The sequence below is a fragment of the Chaetodon auriga genome, chromosome 4 (genome assembly GCF_051107435.1).
Source record: "Chaetodon auriga isolate fChaAug3 chromosome 4, fChaAug3.hap1, whole genome shotgun sequence".
In the NCBI taxonomy this organism is placed as follows: domain Eukaryota; kingdom Metazoa; phylum Chordata; class Actinopteri; order Chaetodontiformes; family Chaetodontidae; genus Chaetodon; species Chaetodon auriga.
In genome coordinates, this window is record NC_135077.1 from 8841861 (window position 1) to 8868121 (window position 26261).

General features: G+C 42.1%; 1 protein-coding gene across 3 annotated transcripts; it reads left to right on the forward strand.

Annotated features, from left to right (window-relative positions):
* The first annotated feature begins 1134 nt into the window (after nucleotides 1-1134).
* On the forward strand, nucleotides 1135-25432 carry pds5a (PDS5 cohesin associated factor A). Of its 3 annotated transcripts, none has more exons than XM_076727776.1 (33): nucleotides 1135-1250; nucleotides 2188-2340; nucleotides 11225-11428; nucleotides 11943-12029; nucleotides 12162-12259; nucleotides 12386-12512; nucleotides 13333-13413; nucleotides 13538-13678; nucleotides 14357-14472; nucleotides 14622-14716; nucleotides 14858-15003; nucleotides 15195-15346; nucleotides 15463-15576; nucleotides 16051-16132; nucleotides 16278-16326; nucleotides 16446-16585; nucleotides 17752-17867; nucleotides 18421-18526; nucleotides 18696-18856; nucleotides 19095-19218; nucleotides 19385-19543; nucleotides 19717-19785; nucleotides 19927-20063; nucleotides 20397-20520; nucleotides 20836-21040; nucleotides 21887-22001; nucleotides 22083-22215; nucleotides 22428-22547; nucleotides 23316-23378; nucleotides 23675-23826; nucleotides 23914-23995; nucleotides 24090-24352; nucleotides 25044-25432. In XM_076727776.1, exons 2-33 carry the CDS (start codon nucleotides 2227-2229, stop codon nucleotides 25045-25047), a joined length of 3879 nt encoding a protein of 1292 aa, XP_076583891.1. In that variant the 5' UTR covers nucleotides 1135-1250; nucleotides 2188-2226; the 3' UTR covers nucleotides 25048-25432. The 3 variants fall into 3 exon arrangements, with proteins under 3 accessions (XP_076583891.1, XP_076583893.1, XP_076583892.1); XM_076727778.1 differs by lacking the exon at nucleotides 25044-25432 and adding an exon at nucleotides 24580-24981; XM_076727777.1 differs by lacking the exons at nucleotides 23316-23378; nucleotides 23675-23826; nucleotides 23914-23995; nucleotides 24090-24352; nucleotides 25044-25432 and having other exon boundaries at nucleotides 22428-22820.
* Nucleotides 25433-26261: the final 829 nt, after the last annotated feature.

Consider the following 26261-nt stretch of genomic DNA (forward strand, 5'->3'; position numbering starts at 1 on the left):
AACAGAGCCCAACAGAGTCCAGCACCGGAAGTCAAGGCAGAGACTTCAAAATAAAAGGTTGCTCGACAAGAGCTATTTTTTGCTTTGGGTGGCTAAGGCATTGAGTTTCAGTAACGGCCTTTATGGACAATGCCTGAACTGCTGTGGATTTAATGTAGCAATGTAGTATGAAAAAAATATTTTATTGTAAATAAACGTCCTTAATTCAAAATCTTCTTAAGTAGAAGAACAGACGCATTATGAGAAAAATGCAAAAATAAAAGTACTCATATGTAGCAATGTCATTGTAAATTTGTCGTATTAGTATACTTTATTATCATTAGTTATACATTTACATGTATGCGTCATTTTATCCATTTAAAATGATGGGTCATTTGATCTATAACAATGTTTCATCTGTTATAAATTGGTTATAGAGTATGTAGAATCTTCATCTGTAAAAATACACCTATTATCATCGATAAAAACATAAAATAGAAGTTAGCAACCAAAGCTGATCGTCTGCAGCATTCTTGAAAAGGGTGAAGTTGAATCACTTTTTCAAACGTTAATTACTAGTTGACCACCAGGTGTCACACTACTTTATCAAGTCATTATTTTATAAACAGACTGAATGTGTTGAATTTGTTACTGTTACTGTTACAGTTAGTGCAGCAGCAGCACAAGTAGTAGTAGTAGTAGTAGTAGTAGTAGTAGTAGTAGTAGCAGCAGCAGCAGTAGTAGTGGTGGTGGTTGTGGTAATAATAATAATAATGATCAGATGACTGTAATATCAATAAACATACTGGTTGCAGAAATAAGTGTTAATAGACCATCACCTCAGCCTTTTAAAATAATGCAATAACTATTACAAATATGATGATGATAAGGTTTAGTATTTGTACTTGTAGTAATGTATTTGCGACGGTTTTCTCCACATATGTGCCGCAAAAACAAAAAAATATGCAGAGGTGTATTTATAGACAAACGTAGTGATTATATTTAATAAACAACAAAAAACAACTGTGGCCGATATTTTACAGATAAAGCCACAGTGGAGTGAAGGACAGTGTGATCCGAGTGTGTGAGCGAGCTGGTTGTTTCTGACTCCCGCCATGTATTTGGTGCTGCAGTACTCCTGCGAAACCGAGGGGGGCGCTCTACACCCAGCCTTCACACAGACAGCACTGACTGAACGGACAGAGAGCTTTGTGCCGAAAACTAAACCAAACCTGTGTCAGACTAATGAATTAAAACGGCCCACTTGAGAGGTAAATACAAACGAGGAAACGCTTGGCAAACATCCTGCAGTTTTAGTCGTAGTTGTATATTTGAAAATAGATTCATTTTGCATTTGTTAGGGTGTTCTAAATCCTCCGTGGGGGCAAGTTGGTGGCGAGAGAGGAGGGCTCAGGGCGACGGTAGCAGCCCTTCTTCGCCTGTAAACTAGCGGCAGTACGGAGCGATGCGTTGAAGTTGAAAAAAGACAGTAACAAGTAAATTAGCTTCGTTTTTAAACTTCTCAAAGTAGTTGCATTTGTTGTAAACCACAGGAACTGACCACGGGCATGGCTATTTTAGGCATAGATGATAGAATACTTCACTTCCTCTGTGATTGTCTCTAGCTGGAGATGTGATGGGTACCTGAATAGTTTGCGGCCTAGGCTAGCAAAAGTAGGCTAACCAGTTAGCTAGCATGGCTAGCGTGTGTTAGCCACTCGCTGCTAACATTACTTCCTTCCCGCAAAATGCTAGCTAGCCGCTAGCCAATGATGTTTGCACAGCAACTAGCTAGCTAGCTAATTTGATAACCTGTATGACAGTAGACATACAGCGGCTGCTCTCGTATTGTTTTTAAAGTGGTTTTCCATCATCTTAGCGGTTCAAATGGCTGCAGTGTTAGCGAAATAACAGTTGAGCTTGTTTCTGTAGCTATACGATGTTTGATGAGAAATTTTCGGAAAATATGGTGCTTATGTTTAGCCGGGGTGTTTTAGCATGCAAGCTAATAATATGCACAATGCTGGTTTAATGTTGGCTTTCTGTCCTAAAAGTTTTCTGGATTAGAATATCGTTAAATATACATGTACGGCGTTATCAATTTTAGCAGGTAAAATTGATGATTGGCAAATGAGAATGATGCTTAAAACGAGGTTTTGGCAAGTACGATAGCATGGTTGTGTTGAACTTTTGTTTTCTGACCCATAGAGGCCAGTAGAAGACCGTGTGGACCATACATCAACAAGCATGGAGTTCCCGCAACAGCAGAAACCGGCGGGCGACGGAAAGATCATCTATCCTCCTGGAGTGAAGGAGATTACGGACAAAATCAGCAACGATGAGGTTGTCAAACGGTTGAAGGTATGTAGATGGACTTTCTTGCTGCCAAGATATGTTTTCTGTGAGGCTAAACCCCAGTTAGCAGCATCCAGCCCTTGGCACAAAGCCAAACTCTCCCAACTTTGTGAACCACTATTTATTAAGTCAGAAGAGGCCCTTCTTCTCTTAAGGCAGGCTGTTTTCCCCAGTCATCTGTCTTTTTGATGATCTCTCTCAGTCTAAACAACATTCAGAAGCATTGAAGTCTCCAGCTTTTTCAGCATTTCACCTCCCTTTAAGTTGGAAAAATGGGATGATCCCAGAATGTGAACACAAGAAAAGCAAACATTGCACACTTGAGCTATGTTTACTGCAAGAGAACAAAACAGTGACTCATGTTTTTTATTTAGTCATTCTTTTTAAAATAAGCTGTCATACTAAAATATATGTATGCATATATATGTGGACAGCAGAAACAAGTTATGACCAGTATTGACATATCAGCCCTGTGTAAGGACTTGTTATCAAACAGTGGTTTATTTACACATTCAGCAGTTATGGAGCAGCATTATCAGTCAGAGTGTGAGCTATGTTTCTGACTGCCCGGCAAATGTAAGTCCAGTACTCACTCTTTTATCTCTTTTGGTCTCTATCAACTCCTGAGGGAAATGACTGGTTGTTTAGCTGCCACATGCTCCAATATGTTCACCAGCTAGTCACTATCTGTGTCTGTCTGCCGTTTGGTGCTGGGCTGGGAGCTTACAGTGGGTTTTTAGAGCTTTTTCGCTGAAACAGATGCTCACTGCCACCAAAACAAATGCTGTGAGAGTGAAGTTGTTGGCTGGACAGCTAAACAAGGAGTTGAGACTCTATGTGAACTCTCAGTAACTACTCTTAGTAAAGCTGAGGCAGATCTGCAAACTCAGGTGATTTCACTCTGTAGGTTTGTCTCTAAGGGTGACTCCTTTCACATTATCATGTTTTTTTCACATTGCCATTTGATGTATTTATGAAAATACTGATTATAGCTGTTTAAAATCAGAGTGTTAAACCTTCTCACACTGCTTCCTGATATCCACCCCTCCCCTTCCTCCACACTTCAAACCCACAGTAGTTTCAAAGATGGCATCTGTGTTTACAGTCATCCCGTGACTCTTCTTAATCACATTAGATTAAGATTATTACTGCGCTAATACTGAAATGGTTTCTTGACATCCAAGAACTATTTATAGAGTAGCATTCTGACCGTAAAGCGCATAAACCATGGTCTTGGCAAGCTGGACAAATATGCAGAATGATATGCTGTTAACCATGCAAGACAGATGTTTGTGGAGCCATTTAACCTCTCCTGTATACTCCTGAGAGTTGGAAAGGCTGACAGTAATTGTATGTGCAGTAATCTAGCCTGCCGTTTGGTGGAAGAGATTTCAAATTTGTGTTGTGATGCAGGAAGGGCAATTAGCCAGTAGAGAGGTTTTTTTTATACGGTCCCTTATTCAGTTATTTTCATCTATAGTCAGCCAATATCATAAGCTCTGTCCTGTAGTTTGGTTTTATGCCTGTGAAAGGTCAAAATGTCACAACACGTGTGACATTGCCATTTTCTGAAGGAATCCGTATAGCCAGGGGTGACATAACTGGTGTGCTTGCATGACAAAAATCAGGAATGTGTAATGAAGGGTAGGGCGGTATGACGGTACGTACCATGCAATGGTAGAAATGTGGCCACCAATAGAGCTTTGGCAATACCGTTTCCACCACAGGAGCTATCCCTTAAGCTGTATTTACACAGTGTCATTCACAGTGTATGCACTGCTACTCTGCTCCACAGCGAGTGAGTGGGCGTGTTGATGACATTGCATCGAGTGTTGCTGCTTCGTACTCTTTTCTGCTTGCCTGTATATTGCTTTCCACTCTTTCGGTGACATTATGGATACACAACGAAATACACATAGTATTGTCAACACAAAAACAGTCATCATTACAGATGAGTCATCATCCTCCAACTGCATGTGCTTCCCAGACGCCACCCCTCACCTAAACCAAGTATTTCCAGTAGAACATGCCTGACACTGGCAGATGTGCTACATGTGTGAAAGGGCAACTCTGAACAATGTCTGGACCTGATTCTGTGGACATTGTCTGGAGTTCATATGAGAGAACGGCTTAAGTGTCTGTGCTATATATCCGGGACGGGCAGCGCAATGTAGCACTCCAGCTGCCTCGCAGGGTCAGGTGATTTGGACAGCAGGACTGCTTACCACGTTCTCATGTCACATGAAAGCCACAGTTGGTGGTGATAATGCACCTCTGTTGCATCTCTGTTCCCATTTGAACCGTATCAGTTACATCTTGAAAGAAAATTAGTTTTACTGTTTTGAGTCTTGTGTTTTTAACTCAAGTCTCACGTGAGGCGCTTGTTTTTTGTTTGTATGGAGAGTCCAAATTAACACTATAAATAGTTTGCACTGTGAAGTAGTAGTATGGCAGCAGGGATATAACGATACATAGAATTTTGCGATATCATGATAGAAATATGGTTTGATGCCGTCATGGCTATTTACGATTTCTTTGTCAAAAATTGTAGTGTCTTGTTTGAACAGCAGAGGGCACGCAAGCCAAGCGCTGCTAAAAATAAACCCAACAAGAAAATGACAAATGAATATGCTGATAACGAAAAAGAGATTGAGGGTGCTCGATCGACATTTCGATTTTCCCGTTTCAAGAACTGACAATGGCAAAAAGGAAACAAACACAGAACATCTTGCGAAAACTGCTGGACGACGGTCAGCTACACCACAGGAAGCACATCATACTCCATTCGTTCTGCAAGGTCCCTCTCGATCTTTAGAAAAAGACTAAAGACCAAGCTCTTTTCTGAACACCTTTCTTTAAAAAAGAAATTAAAAAAAAAAAAAAAACACTGTTCACGCTATGCATTACTTCGTAGCACTGTCTCGTAGCATGTATGTCCACTTGGACTAGAAAATTGCGTAAGGGCACTTTCTCTTGTTATTCTCTGTGGTCCAGAACCTTGCTTGTGATGTATGAAAATCTCATATGTACGTCACTTTGGATAAAAGTGTCTGCCAAATGACAAATTGTAATTGTAAAACCACCTAGCAAAGCTCAAATCACAACAACAACAACAACAACAAAGCTTCAGCGAGGCCAAAGGACTGAAAGAAGTGTTTGGAGCCTCATTTCCACATTACAGTCCCATAGCTGAAGAAATAACATGATGCATCTGTGAACATACAGCCAAAGACTGAAGGCCATTTTTCTGTGGTCAATAATGGTGGATTTTAGAGGTTAGTAAACTTGTTGGAGCCAAAGAATACAACTCAACCAAGGCCACAACTTAGTAGCACAGTGATAGCAGCTCTGTACCAAGAGTCAAAAGCTTAAGTGATGCAGAGCCTTGAAGTGAACTTTAGCTAGATTACAGCCACAGCTCATGTTATGAGCAGCGAATGGGAAATGAAAAGTTTTGTCCTACAAGCGTCCTCTTTTCCAGTCACACACACTGGACTCGAGGTTTTGAACTCTGCTGTTTTGGAGCGGGAGCTCGACATGAATAACAGCAACAATCATCACAGTGTTTCTGTTGTTTCAGACAATGCCGAAACGTGAGTTTTTGGTCTCGTCACGTAGATGGCCATAAAGTATGCTAACCACCTTAAAGCTCAAGAGAGGAAGGAGGCAGCAACTGTTATTGGTCATCAGTACAAATTTGCGGTGCTTTGAAGAGTCTGTCTCACCCTGGCCTGTACTGTGTTGGTTTTGCCTGCACTGACTTTTTAGTAGGTGTTGTAATATGGAACTGTTGGCTTGTGTGGAACGTATGTTGTTGTTTTAAAGAAACTTTGGTTTGAGGTTTGCTTGGCTTTCATCAGACTCACCACTCCATGTACTCCCCTTTTATCCTCTTACACAATATTTCATGTGCTGCATAATGATGATTGTGGAAGAGTAGCTATTAAAGCTATGTGTTAACTCGGCATTAAAGACTAAATGCTCTTAAAACAGATATTTCATCGTGAGATGAATCACAAGTCACTGAACGTAAATCAGTGGTTTTGGCATTACATTTTGAAAGGAGGAATTCACTGTTGTTTTGAATGTGGTGGAAATGCATTTACTTTAAGCAAGAAGATTTCAGTAACATTTTCTAATATGCACCTTCATGAAAGACTTTTCCAGAGTTTCAGTCATTATCCTCTATGATTCTGAATTGTATTTATTCACAAATGTCAAACATTCATTTTTGTTCATCACAACTTACACAGTGGCAGAGTGCAGCACCCACACAGCTTACACACAGGAGACATCTTGTAGTGCATCTTCAAAAAAGGCAAAGCCTTAGGGTTCATTCTGGGTTTAATACCTTCATAAGTAGTTTTGCAAGACAAATGGGAAATATTTTGTGAATACTTTGTACCCTGTCACCCCACGACCTTAGCGAAGCAGAGCACTGAACTCCAGTATTAGCAAACAAGTCGGCTAACCAACACACACTGCAGCACTTCAGCCAACTCTGGTCTGATGAAGAAAAGTCACTCCACCAGCTGTTTCATTTCAAAAGCCAGGGACAGTGACCTTTATCAAGACCAGTTAGCATAATTGCCAGTTTTATATTGGCATTTTACTTCTGACTTCAAATGGTGTGTGACAGTGCTTGGGTAGCTCACTTGGTAGAGCGTGCACCCCGTGTATAAAGGCTAATACACTATTACAAACTGTTAACATCATACTGTTGTCAGAGCGCACATTGCAGGTGAAATAGGACAAATAACAGTGTTTCTAGTTTTGAAAAAGTAATAGCTAACTGAGCCAACCCAGTGGCAAATTATTTTCACTGGCACAGACTGATCGTGTACCCTTTGATCTATCAAAGAAAAGCACTGTGTACAGAAACAGATGAGGATGAGGAGCCAGGACACAACATCTGCTTGATCTGACAGTGTATTGTAGAGATCACTGTTTCAAACCATATTGATTTCTCAGAGTGAAAAAAGTTCCTTTAGCTAAAAGGATAGTACTTTTGCTCCTGCTGAGAGTTAGATGAGAAGGTCGATACCACTCTCATGTCCCTATAGTATCGTAAGTATGAAGCTACAGCCAGCAGCTGGTTGAAGTCTTGTCCTCATTGTGAGGTTGCAAGGTGACCAGAGGGGATGCCAGGAAGCGACTACACTCAGCCAAGAAGAAGTACCCCATGAAATTCCCTTTAAAACCTTGACTAGTAATTTTTCCCCTCTGGGTTTTGTTTGGATTAAAGAAACATGATTGGACTTATGTTACTTAGTGGACTTAAGATGTGCTGATAGATGTATTTGGTTAATTTGTAGCTTCTGTGCAGAAACATCCATATCTGATCCATTGTCTCCTGTCATGGCTATAACTTTGTGTTCTATCAGAATCAGCTGTATTGACCAAGCATGTGAACACATACAAGGTATTTGACTCTGGTTTCAGTTTCTCTTAATGAACTTCAACACTAATAGACATACAGCAGTAGTCCACTGCAAGCTCATTGGTTTTGCTGATGTTGAGCTTCAGCTGATTGTTGTTGCACCATGTGATAAAGCTGTAACATTGGTCTCTTACAACTCTGTTACATGCCACAATCATATAAACACAAGCAAACTAGCCATCACAAGAATACATTTCAGTGTTTCTGTCCAAATGAGCTGCTCACCACTGCGGGTGTGTGCTTTGTGTTGTGGGGTTAGCCACTGAACTGGACTCTGTGGCTGTGTAGCGGCTCACTAGTTGTAGGGATCATGTACTGAACCATAGCGTGTATTTGTTATCAGTAACTGTGTCCAACTACCACATGTCTCATTCAAGAAAACACCAAACAGAATTATAATGAATGTAAACAACGAACGTGACTATTGTTAGTACTCACAGTTGTCAAGCTAGCATGTTAGTATTGGAAAATTTTGGGTGCACTTTCTCTACCGTTCCTGTGTGACTAGCTCGCTGCAGCTTAAGCAGTTTAATACCTAGCCTTGTGGAAGACTCTGGTAATGCACAATGAGTGCACACGGGTAGGCAGGCACGAAGGTAGACAGGCAGACAGGCTATACGGTCATTTCATTGGGGCCAAATGAAATGATGAGATGGAACACAGGCCTATGACAGCCACAGATGACAGATTATTTTTTTCTTTTCTGAGAGTACTTAATTGATTGATTGATTGTCAAGATGTAAATTTAAAAAATGCTTCAAAATACATTACCTACACTAGCTTTGATACGTTTTTATTAAATTCCCTCACTACATACATACAGTACATGAATTATTTGAGTCTGGACAGACACGGATGTAACTGCAAATTGACTAGTTGGCAAAGCATACAACCATGAGAGGGTGATTTTAATTTCTGTTTGATCACAGCCAAAGGGTTTAATATCCTGGCTAACCTGTTTGAATGGCTGGAAAGAAGAGGCATAAAAAGTAATGGAAATTGTTGTCAGTTTATGGCTTCTTAGATGTTATCAGAGCTTCTTGAATGAATTACAGGGTTAAATTGTGGCTTGATTTCGGTTAAACGTTTAACAGAAGCAGCACAGCTGTTTTGGAGTCTCAGACTTTGCATCAGCAGCCATTTGAAACCAAAAATGTGGCACATATTTTCAGATCGGGCTCGTACACTGCAATAAATCGAGGGTGCAGAGATGCACACGTACTCCAGAGCTCAGCAGGCCCACACACTTGTCTCTGTATGGAGAGCCTTCACCGGCTGGGTTGTGACTGTTTCAGCTAAGAACGGCGGAGGGTTGGGATGAGTGTGCGTGTATGTGTGTGTGTGTGTAGGAGTGAGTGTGGTGCTCTGCAGTCTGCTGGAGCTGTTGGCCCATCCCCCACCCCCGCGGGCTGCCTGGCTGTTCAATGAGCTCCACTGCTCTGCCTCACCTCGCTCTCATATACACACACACACACTCATCACTCTTGTAGAGGAAGTGGTAGTTTAAAGTGTGGTGTTCTCATGCTTATCCATAAGATATGAGATGTTGGTAAGACTGGTGTGCATACAACCTCTAGAGACTTTAGGGTTCATGTTTAATCTAGAAAAAAATACTTAATAAAATCTATATAGATAATAGATTTAACCTTGGACCTTAAATTTGATATAATTCAAATAGGAAAAGGCTCAACCCCTACAAGCATGGGTAAATTGTTATTTTCAACAGGAAGGAATTCATTTAGGATCTGCAAAATCCTCTTAAAGACCTTTTTATTTTGGTGATTTAACTCTCTTAAGGTCATAGCACACATTCCACCTCTAACAAGGGGATGTGTTTTTTGTCTTGCAGTGTCCCTATAGATATTTTAAGCGTTAGAATATACCACATTGTTGTTATTGAATCCATTAAGATAAAGGGGTCACACTGGAGTATTAAGAACAGCGTAGCTTTACCTAGCTTTAGCCTCATTTAGCTCTGAGCTTTGGTTAGGTTTGGGGTTAGAGACCCGTTTGGTTAATTCCTCTCTGTTTCAGTGTGTCCCACTTTATCTTCCTAAATCTTTCTTGGTAAAGCTTTCATTTCAGTTAAGTATATTGAATGATTGATGATTACTTTGAAGCTACATTGGGTAGGGCCGGGTGCTATGGCAAAAAATGAGGTCACACTAATTTTTTCCTTATTGATCAACATTGATATTTATTACGATACACTGTATAAATTGATAATACTGCCAGTTTGAAGAGTGTCCTGATAATTTGTTGCTTCTCCCGACTTCGGTTGGCACAGGTGGCATATTTTGTCTTAGCGCTTCATCGTCACTTTTGAGATATCAAAACCACTTCCTATGTAGACTGATGTCAGTAAACAATTTCCTCAGTTTTGTAGAATAGCAGAAGTTCACTTTCAGCACTTCAGCATGAAGTATGGCTGTGGAAAACAAACTGGGTGTGGATTAGTGTTCAGGTTATTCAGCAGGGTTTGATAAACTAATCATACTTCCTCCTGTTTTTTGCACTTATCGATACTGAGCATTGTCATCGTTGACCCCGGTAAAACAATATCCTAAAGTCTGGCTGTGGGCTTTGCTCTGAAGTTACACTGCTCTCTGCTGTTTGGGGCACTCAGCTCATGCAAATAGGCAGCAACACAGAGAGCAGAGGCTAAAATCCCCTTTGTGCCCCTCAGTTACACTTGCTTTTTTCCTCTTTTCCAGAGGACATCTGTGTTCTCATCCACTTACTTCACCGCTCGCTGACACAATGCTATGTGGTAGGACATGGAGGTGTACTTTGACGTGCAGTCCAAAGTGACTGGCTGACTGTTGTTGCATGTATTTCTACCATGCAACAGGCTGTTAGATCCATCCATATCGAGTAAAACTGTCCAAAGCTTCTCATCGTCAATGTAAATCTTATCACGATCAACTGACGAGATGGTTTTATCGCCCAGCCCTAACGTCTTGCAACTCGACATTTGTCATAGCCCTGGTCACTTCCAGTCTTCCCCTTTCTATTTCACACTTAACCATAATCCAGTTCTCATCAATACCCTCAATATATGGTTTCAGTTTAGAGAGAACTTGGGTTTAAACAAGTCCTATATGCAATAATCATCAGGCCAGTGCGTAGAATTTAGGTGGCTCTAGTGGTGGAAATAGAATATAATTATGTTTTCATTAGTATAAATATATAAATGAAATTGTTGAATTCTGAGATGGTGCACCATTCATTCCAGTGAAAATTACTCCCCAGCTGCAAATGCTGGAAAAGATTTTCTGATATGTGTATTTGAGACTTTTTAAAAATTTCACTGGACCTTGTGGCTCAAGTTTTGGTAGTAGAGTCATTTCAAAGTGTTTCTGAAGCTCAGAAAAGTTGATTCATCCATAATTTTGGTCTGCCCTGGATGTTTCCCATCTGACTCTCCTCCCTTGTCACTCTGTTTCACAGATGGTGGTGAAAACCTACATGGACATGGATCAAGACTCTGAAGAGGAGAAGCAGCAGTATCTCGCCCTGGCTCTGCACCTTGCCTCAGAGTTCTTCCTCAGGAACCCCAATAAAGACGTGCGGCTACTGGTGGCTTGCTGTCTGGCCGACATCTTCAGGATCTATGCTCCAGAGGCCCCGTACACATCCCACGACAAACTCAAGGTTACTGACTGACGCTGGACAACTGCATGAAATCCTCTGTCAGGCGACTGAGCACTAGAGAAGAGGGTTCAGCTTTTCACTCGCTGATTCCACTAGTTGAAATGACAACTGTGCCAACAAATGTTAACCAGTACTGTAGAGGGGTGAATAGTTCTGCATGCTATACATATTGAACTATATACATTTTTACAACCCCTACAAGCGGTTTCTCTTGTCCCCTCCTCTCTGGTCTGTGTAAACACAGCCTGCAGTTCAGTTAACGTTTCACTGCTTTGTTGTCATATGACAGCCGAGTCATTCAAGGCCTTCCGGTTGCAGAGGAGTGCAAAACGTAATGTTTTTACAGGATCTGATCAGTGCACACATTTTCATTTTTTGGTTTTTCTTTCAAATTTGGAAACGAGACGTACTAATTTAAAGCCATTTCGATGAAATACCACAATTTCGAGCTTAGATCTCTAATGCTAACAAAAATGCAATCACATGCTCAAGTGTTTTCCTGTCTCATCTCCAGGACATCTTCCTGTTCATCACCAGACAGCTAAAGGGACTGGAAGACACCAAGAGCCCTCAGTTCAACAGATACTTCTACCTGCTGGAGGTAAGGCGCCTATTTGGTAGAAACCTCATGGAGCTAAACTTGTGTTTTGTTCAATGTGGTTCAAGCCCAGTAGTAGTAATAGCACAATAAGCTGCTGGTGAAGGAATGATGTTTCTTCATGTGTTTCTCTAGAACCTGGCATGGGTGAAGTCGTACAACATATGCTTTGAACTGGAGGACTGCAATGAGATCTTCATCCAGCTTTTCAAAACGCTCTTCTCTGTCATCAAGTAAGGTCCTCCTTTAACCGCTGCTGTGTCCTTTTGTGTAAAATCCCTTCATATCCCTGTTTTTCATGAGATAGCACTGGAGATCAACATGTCCCTGTGTCTCTTTCTGTGGCTCCTCCTCCACAGTAACAGCCATAACCAGAAGGTGCAGATGCACATGATGGACCTGATGAGTTCCATCATCTTGGAGGGAGATGGAGTCACACAAGAGCTGCTGGATACCATCCTCATCAACCTCATCCCTGCACACAAGGTAGGAAAGGCACAAACTCGCTCATATGTATTATGCATCCAGATATGATTTATGTGACTGTGTTGCCACATGTGTATGTTTGTTTGTCAATTTATTATTATTCATTTATTTATTTAGTCATCAAAAATAAAACCATATTTATTTTTAATGTTAGAGACAAAGTGAAAAACACAATAGTGTAGTTTTACATAAAACTACAGATTTAAATTAGAATACAAAATTAGCATTTTCAGCACAAACGTTGGTTTCACTGCTTATTATTTCTTCAATTACTTTGTGAAATTTAACAGCACTTTCGAGGTTTTCGCATATTTTGATCATTGTGTTCTAGTAATGCAAATCTTTTCTGAGCTGTCCTCACCACAAGAGGACAACTTCACTCACCTGTTGTGACATTTTGTGATGGCTATGTAGCAATACAGCCTGCCAGTGCGACGGCTGAAGCCAGCTACACAGAGAAGTCAGGCATGTGAGATCATGAGATCAAGACAAGGCTAAAGCTAATTAACATGCACACTCGCCACCAACTGGACAGGGAGGTCTACTACAGGTTGTCTATATGTGGTTATTGACTGTGTTGTGTGAATTACTCAGCGTTACGGTCGATCACCCTCAGTGCTGTAATCCATCAAAATGACAGACGGGCATTAGATTTTTCCATCGCTAAATATAATTCAGTCGATAGAATATATTCGGTTAACACAACCCCTGCTTGGCTGTATGACCAAAAGCCTGAAGTTCTTCGTACTGCTAAACTTTTGAGTATGCTGCTCACCATCAGTTGAAGTAACCAATCAGTGTTAAACTTTCTTTGGAACAGAATCTGAACAAGCAAGCATATGATCTTGCCAAGACCCTGCTGAAGAGGACCGTCCAGACCATAGAGACATGTATTGCAAACGTGAGTAGCAGCCTCACTTTTTGATTTCCAGTTTGCCTCTGTGTTTCTCACTCTCCTCCTCAGACTCTGACTGTCTGTGTCTGCACTGCACCTTGTTTACTGAAGTATTTATCTCCTTCCTCAGTTCTTCAATCAGGTTTTGGTGATGGGCAAGTCGTCAGTCAGCGACCTATCAGAGCACGTCTTTGATCTCATCCAGGAACTGTTTGCCATCGACCCTATGCTGCTTACCTCTGTCATGCCACAGCTGGAATTCAAACTTAAGGTTTACACACACACACACACACACACATACACACACACACTCATCCCCCAAAATGATACCAGGACGTAGCTTTGTGTTGTGTCATTGTTGAATCATTTGTAGTATTGATGATTAGTGGACAAACGGACAGATTTTAAAGCTTCAGCACACTGTGTTTTGCCTTGAGTCGGTTTTACCTTTCAGTACTTCAAGATCGTGCCCATCGTCATTTGCGTTGTCTTGGTGAAACAACCTTTACACAGACAACCAAGGATACTTTTAAGCAGAAAATCCAGGAACTATATAAAAAAAAGAAGTGAAGTGAAAACTAATGTCAAGTCAGTTGTAACATGTTTATTTTTAAGATCAACCTTTGGCGTTAAGCTGAGGCAAATTGTTAATGGGACTCAGACTTGTGCCTTCCTGGACAAGTTGCCAGTCAATCACAGGGCTGAAACATAGAGATGGACAAGATAGACAGACAAATCTGTTGAAGAGTGATCAGAGAAAAGGGATTAATAATATTCAAATGTGCTTTAAGATATAATTGTCCTTGTAGCAGTGAAAGTAACACAGCTCTTGTTCTACAGGTTTAGCAGGTATCTGACCAAAGCACAAGACAGGCTGGTTGACAGTTTGTCTCACTGGAATGAAATCACTTTACCTTGAATTTCACTTGTGTTTGTTTTGTGTGTGCAGAGCAATGATGGCGAGGAGCGTCTAGCCGTTGTACGGTTGCTAGCTAAGTTGTTCGGGGCCAAAGACTCAGAGCTGGCTTCACAGAACAGACCGCTGTGGCAGTGCTTCTTAGGACGGTGAGTTACATGAACGCTATGCAGACACACACACACACACACACACACAAAGTGATCCTTAAACCTGATGCTGTCCAATCAGGAAGACTCATTAAAAGAATAGTGATATAATACATTTTGTCATGTGTGTAACTGATGTTTTTCTCCAGGTTCAATGACATCCACGTTCCAGTCAGGCTAGAGTGCGTAAAGTTTGCCAGCCACTGCCTCATGAACCACCCAGACCTGGCCCGAGACCTGACAGGTGAACTGCTGCTTGTGTTTTCGTTCTTTTGCCTCACTGTACTGTCTTCACTCTCCTCTCCCCCCGATTCAGTCCTTTATTTCACATTATGCTCTGAGCAGAAAGGAGGGTTACACGTCTTTCTCCTTGTTATCCAATCAGAGTATCTGAAGGTGCGTTCCCATGACCCAGAGGAAGCCATCCGTCATGATGTCATCGTCACCATCATCAACGCCGGCAAGAAAGACCTCAACTTGGTCAATGACCAGCTACTGGGCTTCGTACGGGAAAGGACCCTAGACAAGAGGGTGAGACAAATATGCACTCACATATTGTGTATCAGTGGTGCAGATGTTTTTAAGCACAGCAGTAAAGGTGTTTCCCTCAACACCAGGTTGCTTTCTTCATATTTCAAGAAATGTAAATTGACTTTCCTCATCTCCATTTAAATCCGCCTTCCCTTATCTGTTTTTCCTCCTTCTTCTTTCTTCCCGTATAGTGGCGTGTGCGTAAGGAGGCCATGATGGGCCTGGCTCAGCTTTATAAGAAATACTGTCTGCACCATGAGGCCGGCAAAGAGTCTGCCCAGAAGATCAGCTGGATCAAAGACAAACTTCTGCACATCTACTATCAGAACAGCATCGACGACAAGTGAGCGTATAAACACGTGTATGGGTGGTTTCACATTGAAAAGAACACAGCATAATCTTTTACACATACACGTGATTCATGTCAACTCTCCCCTCTCCCTCCCTTCCTTTCTGCAGGTTATTAGTAGAGAAGATCTTCGCTCAGTACATGGTCCCTCACAGTCTTGACACAGAGGAGAAGATGAAGTGTCTGTACTACCTGTACGCCTGCCTGGACACAAATGCTGTCAAGTCAGTAAAACCTTCGGTCTTGACTCCTCTGAGCAAAAACACACACACACACACATCTGTGGATTGTAGACATTGATTCTCACCCATATGTTTGCTTGTAAACACACACACCACATCTCAGGGTTACAGTGGTATACTGTGGTCTTTAAAATTAACGGTTATCATACCATATACATTAGCTTATCAGTGGTATTCTACTTTATTTGTATTATTTAAAAAAACATAGGACATTTTATTTTGTCAAATGTAATGAAGCACTTTTTCAACCACAAAAGACTTCTGTTTTCATTGTAAGGGTCATTATTAGTGATAAAAATGTAATAATAATAATTACGGTTGACATACCATTAACATTTCATACCAGTGTAACCCTGTCGTATCTACATGTCATGAAAATGAACACTAATAGCTACTAATAGCAACTAGTGCATCTCACAAAGGCGCCGTCCTGATCATCCCGTGTTTTGTTTTCAGGGCCCTGAATGAGATGTGGAAGTGTCAGAACATGCTCAGAGGCCTTGTCAAAGAGTTGTTGGACCTCCACAAGCTGCCAGTGGTGAGTTCACACACACATTCCCCCCCCCCCCCCCCCCCCCCCCCACACACACACACACACACACACACTGCCATCTCCTCTAAGTCTTATGATGCAAATTTCACAACATGTCTATGACAGTTTTCTCTCCCTTTTGCTCTGGTAGTCTGAGGCAAATAACACAGCCATGTTTGGGAAGCTGATGAGTATTGCCAGTAAGTCAGAAATCACACAAACATGTTTTTCTCCATCCCACACACTCACTCATTTCTTCAAAATAGCAAGAGTTCATTCCACTTGAAGTGGCTGAATTAACTCTGCTTTATGTTCGCAGAGAACCTGCCCGACGCTGGGAAGGCCCAGGACTTCATGAAGAAGTTCAACCAGGTTCTCGGCGAGGACGAGAAGCTCAGAGTCCAGCTGGAGATGCTCATCAGCCCGACCTGCTCCTGCAAACAGGCTGAGATCTGTGTGGTGAGAGGATACTGAACACTCATCCACTGAGCATACACACTCAGACACGGACAGACTGCCAGTCTCCTCCTCTCGCTTTAACACTTACACACAAGTGTTAACAGTGCTGACATGCTGGGCACAAAAACACAATAAGCTCAATGCTGTGGGATTGTTTCTGAGCTCATGTTCTACACTGCAGCAGTCAAAAAGCACTCAAGGTAGCTAAAATCTCAGAGGAATATGTGTTTGAGAGAAAGAGTTTTTTGAGGAAGAAGGAAATAGTGGTAATTACTGAAAATGCTTAATTTGCCTCCGTGCCAGCAGAAGCCATGGCCAGAGGAATTACGGTTTTGGGTTGTCTGTCCTTTCTTATGAATATAATATCCCAGCAATGCCTTGATGGAATTTCTTCAAATTTCAAGGATTAACTAATTAGATTTTGGTAGACCTCAGAAACATGATTTTGGCTGTAACTCAAGAATTCATACGTTAATTATTAGAACATTTCAACCAAGTGTTTCAGAGGATGAAATGAAGTGATGACATTTTATATCTGAAATGTCAGAGGTTATCTTCACTGTAACATCATAATGTTGTGCAAAAACACTTTTCTGGCCATTATTCAAAGCCAACACTCAGGAACAGAAGAGCAGATTGTGACCATATTTCACATGTGGTCAGATACTGAAGTGATCCTCTGTGCTGCCTGGTTGAAGATGTCTGTGAAGCATCCACATTTGCAGCAACATCCATATAAAATCATCGTAGTCGACCACAAGCTCAATGGTTTTGCTGATATTGAGCTTCAGGTGATTGTTGTTGCACCATGTGATGCAGCTCTCTATCGGTCCTCTGTACTCCTCGGGAAAAACAGTCTCTTAAGTGTAGACAGCAGGTTTTTAGCTGGAAATGATTCACTGGAATCACACATGTCAATATTGTGATAACTTCTATTCCACCAAAATATGTACTTAATACCTTTGACTGAAATCCTTTCAAAGTCTTCACTACATATTGTGTATGAGTCCGAATAGATATGGATATAAACTGCAACTTGTAGCTAGATGTTTAGATAAGAAGTCATTTAGATTTAGTAACACAAACCATGTAAATGCGTAAGCAGACAGTTAAGCAGAAACCCATGAATGTTGATATTAACAGTGCTCTGTTTGTGCTGTGTTCAGAGGGAGATCACTCGGAAGTTGACATTCCCCAAACAGCCCACCAACCCGTTCCTGGAGATGGTGAAATTCCTGCTGGAGCGCATCGCTCCCGTCCACATTGACTCTGAGGCCATCAGGTCAGAAAAAATCCTGACATGTTCAACAGCACAAGTATTGCAGCTGGGTTCAGTCTCACCCCAGACCACAAACATTAGCACATGTTCAAATCTCAATTCTGATACCACTGAAATGGATGAGTACATTTTGATTCAGATTGGAAATTAGATTTAAATTCCGTTTTGAACAATATACAAAGAGGCAGTCATAGGACAGACCAGCACTCTGTGTTCCACTATCAGTGATAGAGAAATGGAGAGTACATGAAGCTCCCTGTGTCATTGTGTAATACCATAAACAGGCTTTTCTCATTCACTGAGACACCTAGTGGTGATGAGGTGTACCTGCTGGCCGTACACAGGGAACAAGTTTAACCCTTTCTGCTTTATGGAAAAACACCATGAGAGAGGAAACACACATGCTGAATGACTTAAACTGCTTAAGTTACACAGTGTACCAATGTGTGTTATTTGTAATACTTGATATTATTTGTCTTATTTGTCATCTAACAAACACAGGTTTAGATTATTTTAACACAGAGGGATGGTTATAATTTATAATGTTTTCTGTTAGTGCTCTGGTGAAGCTGCTGAACAAGTCAATTGAAGGTACAGCTGACGATGATGAGGAGGGCGTCACCCCTGATACAGCCATCCGTGCCGGCCTGGAGCTACTCAAGGTGCCTAGCATGGAGCAAGCATACAGTAGTAAATAGAAGCGAATGCCTGAAAAGTTAACAGGCTCAAACATATGGAAAACTAGATTCTGCATTTTTGAATGAGTAATGTGATTAATAAACGAAATGAATGTTAGAAAGTACATCATTTCTACTGCTTCACTTCTTGTAGGTCCTGTCGTTCACGCACCCAACAGCGTTCCACTCTGCAGAAACCTACGAGTCTCTGCTTCAGTGTTTGAAGATGGAGGATGAAAAGGTGGCCGAAGCAGCCATCCAGATATTCAGAAACACGGGGCAGAAGATCGAGACGGAGCTACAACAGATAAGATCGTAAGAGAAATGATATTATGCTTAGAAGTGACGAATCCAGACAAGACACATTTTTCTTGAACAGTAGTCTGATTCGTATGAGGTGAAGGAAATATGAGAACAATACTGCACAATGAAGAGAGAAGACTGGGGTCCACACTTTTGGCATTAGCCATTCTGGTCAACATCTGGATTAAGTGAAAGGAATAATCTGCTTTGTGTGAGTCTTCATAACGTCTGTTCTTCATGTGTCCATCAGGACTCTGATTCCCATCCTGCATCAGAAAGCCAAGCGAGGAACGCCTCACCAGGCCAAGCAGGCTGTTCACTGTATCCATGCCATCTTTAACAACAAGGAAGTGCAGCTAGCACAGATTTTTGAGGTACGACACCATTTCCTAATTTACTTTCCGGGATGTTTGTTTTTATCTATTTTAACTTGCTTTAAACATAATCCTCTGCCTTTTTTACACCTTATATGTCATCTTTTCCTTGAATTGATACTTCTTGGCTTGGATGCACTCACACATTTTCTTCCTTCACCTGCAGCCTCTGTCACGTAGTCTGAACGCAGACGTCCCAGAGCAGCTCATCACTCCTCTTGTGTCCTTGGGTCACATCTCCATGCTGGCCCCAGATCAGTTTGCTTCACCGATGAAGTCCATTGTGGCAAACTTTATTGTCAAGGACCTGCTCATGAATGACAGGGTGCGTTCAGATCAAACTGTGTACATATGATTGCACACTTTGTATTTTTACAACAATGCCATGAACACTTGGTTATAGTTATTACAACTGTCAACAAAAAAAACAGTCTTTGATAAACTGAAAAAGTTCTAAATAAGTGTAAGAATGTGACTGATGTGCCTTTGGGTCTCCAGTCAGTGGGAAACAAGAATGGGAAGCTGTGGACCACCGATGAGGAAGTTTCACCAGAGGTCCTCGCTAAGGTAAGAGGCAAACACGGCATTTATTTCACCTCGATTCCACGTGATTATTCATTTTTACTTGGTGCATGCACAGTAATAACTGAAAGCTACGTTGTAAAGATGCAGCAGCCTCACTTTGCCTAATTGTTGCTGCTCTCACAGGTGCAGGCCATCAAGCTGCTTGTGCGTTGGCTACTAGGCATGAAGAACAACCAGTCCAAGTCTGCAAACTCCACCCTGCGGCTGCTGTCAGCCATGCTGGTCAGCGAGGGAGACCTCACAGAGCAGAAGAAGATCAGGTAACTCAGGGGTTAAAGGTCACTGTACGGGGTCGTAGTAAAGGGTTTGAGAACTAGGATGTAGTGGAGCCATGCATGACACAATTAGCTGGGTTAAGGTGGAGACCTTAGTGCTTTGTTTTGCTAGCATAACTTTCAACAAACCGTTTTTCATTCATTCTGAAACATGGAGCTTTAGAGATAAGTTAACTGCTCTTCAGAAAACAAACAAGCTGTGTTAAACAACCATTTGAACTGAATAATTTATTACAAATTCAGATTCACTGATTTACGTTTTTTCTTCCTTCTTGTCTTTCTGCCCCGTTTCCTTTTTTTTTTTTCCCCTCCTCGCAGTAAGTCTGACATGTCTCGTCTGAGGCTGGCCGCAGGTGGAGCCATTATGAAGTTGGCCCAGGAGCCCTGTTACCATGACATCATCACACCTGAACAGTTTCAGCTCTGCGGCCTCGTTATCAACGTCAGTCTCACTTTTACATCACTTTTTAACAGAGGATATGTTGACATGTCACAGGAGGAGCAAGACAGACGTACATAATAAAATTAATGATGGCTGAATTCCCTTTAGTGCGTGTTGGCTCACTGACAGAATGGAGCAGTCGTTAATGTTATTAGCAAACACCTGCTTTTCCCACTGTGATGAGTCAAATGTCTGCTGTGGAAAAAGTCCTGTTGTGATATGCACGATGTGCTGTATGTGTACACAATGAGAGGAAACATGTCAGATTCACAATGTGTTCTAAGAATAAAAGGAAATATTCCCTCTTGCGTACAGGATGAGTGCTACCAGGTTCGTCAGATCTTTGCTCAGAAGTTGCACTTGGCTCTTGTCAAACTGCTGCTGCCCCTGGAGTACCTGGCTGTCTTCGCCCTGTGTGCCAAGGACCCGGTGAAGGAGCGCCGCGCCCACGCCCGACAGTGCCTCCTCAAAAACATCTCCGTCCGCAGAGAGTACATCAAACAAAACCCACTCGCTCAGGGTCAGTGTTCAGTCTGTGGATGTTCTCATGATGACACACAGCTTCTGTTCTTATTTTACAAAACGGAGCTGTTTAAAGTGAGCTTTGTTTGACAGCGGTTCAGACTGTGACAGATCACAAAAGCAAAGTTTCCATCCAAATTTGATAGAATTTCCAGAAACTTTCCAGCATCTTCATGCCTGTTTTCACCCTCTGCAGTAATACACAGCAGACATACAGAATTTAAGTTTCTATGCATCTGAAGGTGGCACGGTGGCACGGTGGCAACAGGGTTCGAATCTCGGTGCGGGCACCGGGTGTGTCCTCCACCATGCCTTCGGTGCCTGCTGCTCGAGGAGGGCCTTTCTGTGTGGAGTTTGCATATTCTCCCCGTGTTCACCTGGGGTATCCTCCATAAAAATATACCCCCACTAAAAACATGCAAGAAGATCACCACCTGACCAATGGTGACACCGAAGATGGGTCCCCGGGCGCCGGTCTGGCTGCCCACCGCTCCTGGTCTGCCGCGGAGGAGGGACGACCAGGATGGGTTAAAGGCGGAAGTCAAATTTCACCTCGTGTGCCGTGCTCGCATGTGTGTGACAAATAAAGGGGAATGTCTCCCCCTGATTCTATTCTATCTGCTTGTCACCCTGCATAGATTAGATGGTTTCAAGTCTTCAGTAGAGCAAAAGCCTCAGTGGACATTAAGGTCACATGTTTCATATCTGTTAATGAATTATCTGCTCAGTCTGTTTCCAGATATTTACGTTTCCACTTTTCTCTTCACAAAATGCACATGAAGACAGACGGATGAAACACGGTAGACAATGCGGACATTAAAAAGCTTTTTCTCTCTTCCCTCAGAAAAACTTGTCTCCCTCCTTCCTGAGTATGTCGTTCCCTATATGATCCACCTGCTGGCCCACGACCCAGACTTCACAAAGCCACATGAATATGAACAGCTCAAAGACATCAAAGAGTGAGTGTCTTGACTGAGAGATACCAGAGGTGATGGCTGAAGCTGTGACATGTAGTTTATTTACTGTGCTTGTGCTCATAGGTGCCTGTGGTTCATGCTGGAAGTGCTGATGACCAAGAATGAGAACAACAGCCATGCCTTTCTTAGGAAGATGGTAGAAAACATCAAACAGACCAAGGATGCACAGTGTCCTGATGACGCAAAGGCCAATGAGGTATGCACATACACACACATACACACACACACGTACACACATATAAGTCCTTAGTCAATGCGGAAAACATGTACGTCACCATGTCACCAGACTGCTGAGAAAGTGGGGATTTTATGTTCATGAGAGGGCAGTTTTTGGGAAAAAAAAAAAAAAAAAAGGAAGTGAAAACAAACATGGTTTAACAGCGTATCTTGTGTGTTGTTTGGTTACAGAAGCTGTATATTGTCTGTGATGTTGCTCTCTTCGTTATTGCCAACAAGAGCACCGCATGTCACCTGGATTCTCCGAAAGACCCTGTCCTACCCTCCAAGTTCTTCCTCATACAGGACAAGGCAATACACACACACACACACACGTAGATATTGGATTGTACAGACATCTGAAGCAACAACCTTTACTCTGGCGAAAAGTAAATAAGCACATTTACTCATGTACTGTACCTAAGTGCAATTTTGAGGTACTTGTTCTTTACTTGAGTATTTCCATTTTTTGGTACTTTACACTTCAGCTCCACTACAACTCAGGTCCAGATATTATACTTTTTACTCCAATACATGTATGTGTCAGCTTTAGTTACTGGTTACTCTGCAGATTTAGTGTAATAACACAAAATGTTATCAACAAATAAATTATGATGTGATATTATAGATTAAGATACAACTTTATTGATCCCAGAGGGGAAATTCTCAAGCTGTCCAGCAGATAAACCATATGAAGCAGTTAAACCACCTTTACCAGCTTCAACATCAACGCGTCAATAATTATAAACTCTAATAATATACATCATTCTGAAACGAGCTGTTCTGTGTAATGAGTGCTTTTACTTTTGGTACATTAAGTATATTTTGATGCTAATATTTTTGTACTTGTAATAAAAATTGATATGCGTGACGTTTACTTCAACAGAGTGTTGCTACACTGTGGTATTGCTACTTGTACTTAATTACAAGTTCTGAGTACTTCCTCCACCTGCTCAGTGGTAGATGAAATATGGGCACGCACTTGTGAGATTAAAAACAAAATCCTGACCTTCATGGTCAGGATGTGTGGTGTAGCAGTTCATGCTGATCAAAGTTTTCTGTTGTGATTTCTTCGAGCAGGACTTCAAGAATGACAAAGAGTATCTGACGACAGAGATGAGACAAATGCTGCTTACTGGGAAGGTAAATGCAAAACACTTGATGTTTTCATGAACACAGTAAATAGGAGCAGCACTCAGCGTTGCTCCTATTTACTGAGCAATCCACACTATAGGTTAATAACGCTTAAAATGACAACATGGGTTGTTTAATTTGTAGGAGTAGTGGAGGGCGGGGGCAGGGGCAGACAGAATTGAGTGATGTATTGAGGCCTAACTACTGATTATTTTTACACACAGCATAATCATAGAGGGATCTCAACTATCAAATGCTTACAGCATAATAACTGCACTCTACAACTCCAACCTGTCTTTACGCAGCCTAAACCAGCTCCAGTGTTGGGAGCTGTGAACAAGCCTCTGACAGTACCAGGGAGGAGGATCTTCACGAAGACCACCACAGCCTCAGACACAGCCAGTAACACCAGCACCAACTCCTCCCCACTGAGCTCCTCCACCATCAACAAGAACAGGTACAGACCCTCACTCACACGTAACGCACTCACTAACATAATGTTCTCTTCAACTGAACGATTTTCAAACGTGTCTCGTAAAAACAGCAATGCTGCCACTGAGTCATCAGAGAGCCGAGCGCAAGAAAACAACGAGAACCCGGTCATCAAGAACGATGAGGTCAAGAAGGTAAGCTCAGACAGGAGAAGCACACGTCAGCTCGGAGCCACACAACGCTCAGCAGAGTTGTCTTGACTGAGCTCTCCTCCGCTGTCTCTCTCAGGAGGAGCCGAGTCGGAACGCGACCCCTGACGCCGAGACGGAAGCGTCGCCCGTCAAACGACGCGGCCGTCCACCCAAAACAGCTGCTGCTGCTCCCGCAGCAGCTGAAAAAGAGGGAGCGGCGGCACCAACGGGGGGTGGAGCTGGCAGAGGCAGGAAGAGAGCCGCTGACCCCAGCTCCAACCCATCGGCAGAGTCAGTCAACAGCAAGATGTCAAAACAGCAGAACGATGAAGGGACAAAGAGACAGATTGACTTGCAGAGGTGAGAGAGGAGCCGAAGAAAGAGAAAAGGTGCAGCAGAGAGTCATGTCAGGGGTGTAGCTCGGCGTAGCTTTGGCAGATAACCAATGAAAAAGGGAATTGACAAGAAAAGGCTTGACCTGTGCTTTTTCACTTTGAAGTGTGTCTCTTGAACTGATGGCTAATGAGCGAACCGTAATCCTGAGATGGTACTGAAGTCCTTCAGACGTCAACTTTTTTCTTCTTCAGGTGGCTATTTGTTGGCAGAGAGAAAGAAAAGGTGAGAAAGTGGGAGTCTGGAGAGGAGACAGGGAGAGCTGTAAGGAGAGGTGCCCTCCTCCTGGGCAGTGAGGGCAACACTGAGATAGAGCTGGAGTCCAGCCCAGAGAGCACTGCCTGTGGCAGGAGGGACAGAGAGAGACACCACCAGGGAGATACCATGTCCACAAGGAGGGGAGTTCCTTCTGACAGGCAGGGAAAGCCCAACAGTGGAGACAAGGCAGGCGGGCTGGCAGTGAGTTGGTTTAGTCCAGGATATCTCTAAACACACCTCTACAGGGCCCTAACAGACTGTCTGTGTCTTGCGCTGCTGTGATGAGATTAGAAATTGTGGTCATTTGCTTTCCTGTGTTGTGGTGGTCTTTTAAGTTATTGCGACTGTCCAATCATGTCTTTGCTCTTTTCATCTGAGTCCAAACTTTGTTGTCTTTCAGGTAAAGAGGAAACCGGTGAAGGTGAAATCAAGACGGTAGAGAAATGGGCCAGCCTCTTCCTTATACCTTCCCAACCCTACGCACACCGCTCCTCTGACTCTAAAGCTTTCCTGGACACATTATGGACCTTTCTTAAAACACACACATGTACACGCACACATGCAAACACACACCACTGACATCCTAGAAGGTTTTAAATACCTTGTAGTTATAATTTGAAGCTCATTGTATGTAGGTCTTACTCAAAAAACATTTTTTTTCCTTTGTGTTTGTTGCTCTTTGCTTCTTTTGTGGAGCCATTTTTAAGAAAAAAAAACAGGATGGACATTTTACAAACGTTTTAATCTGGTTATGATTGTTGCTTATTAAATTCCCTGGGAAAAATCCTACTGTATGTGTCCTGACCTCTTCCTCCTTTTGTGTGTCATGGTATTTTTCTTTCCAGCTCACCACTTTTACTTTACACAGCTGTATTTTGTAAATACCCATGTGCAACTTTGCAGTTCAACTTTTTAAATATCCAAGACCGTTAAGAAAGTGCACCACATGGCGACAGTATGAGAACATAAGATAAGATTTATGCGTTTAATAGATGTTCTGGCGCCTAAATTTTCTAACCTTTGGTATGTTTGCGTTTCTAACTTTGGTATGTTTAAATGCTTTAGCTTGGTTTTAGCATCACAAGGCCAGAAAGAACCCTTGGTGGCTCCTTAGCTGCCGACTGTAATGCTCTTGAAGGCATTTTGATTTCTTTCCTGTGTGTTCATGGATGAATTGAAGCTGGTGAAGTTCTGGACCCTATCTTCTGAGCGCTGTTGCTGCCTCATCCTCCAGATTGATCAGGGCCTCTGTAACGGAGCCGAGTTTGAATTCCCGTTTTGTTTTTCTACTGCTGAAGTATGAAACAATACTTCACTTTGGAATGCATAAATGATATATTACTATACAAATATGTGTTCAGGTTTTTGTTCACCTTTTACAATTATATATTTTTTGTACTTTTGTCACTTATTTTGTTGGGTACAGCCTGCTTTTAAGCATCGGGTGAATGGAAACCTTGCGTCAATGACTTATTTTTTTGATGTAGTTAAAGTATGCCAATTGTCATGATCATATTTAAATTTTTTTTTCCAGAAAATAAATACTTTTAGATGTTACCGTGCAGTGCATTTGTCTTGATCATGGTGTTTATGCAGTTTTCAAAAGCCAAGAGATGAC

Coding starts and splice junctions, on each gene's coding strand:
- pds5a (XM_076727778.1), top strand. CDS start 2,227: ATGGAGTTCCCGCAACAGCAGAAACCGGCGGGCGACGGAAAGATCATC. Junction 12,030..12,161: donor GATACTTCTACCTGCTGGAG/GTAAGGCGCCTA, acceptor GTGTTTCTCTAG/AACCTGGCATGGGTGAAGTC. Junction 20,521..20,835: donor TCTGCGGCCTCGTTATCAAC/GTCAGTCTCACT, acceptor TCTTGCGTACAG/GATGAGTGCTACCAGGTTCG.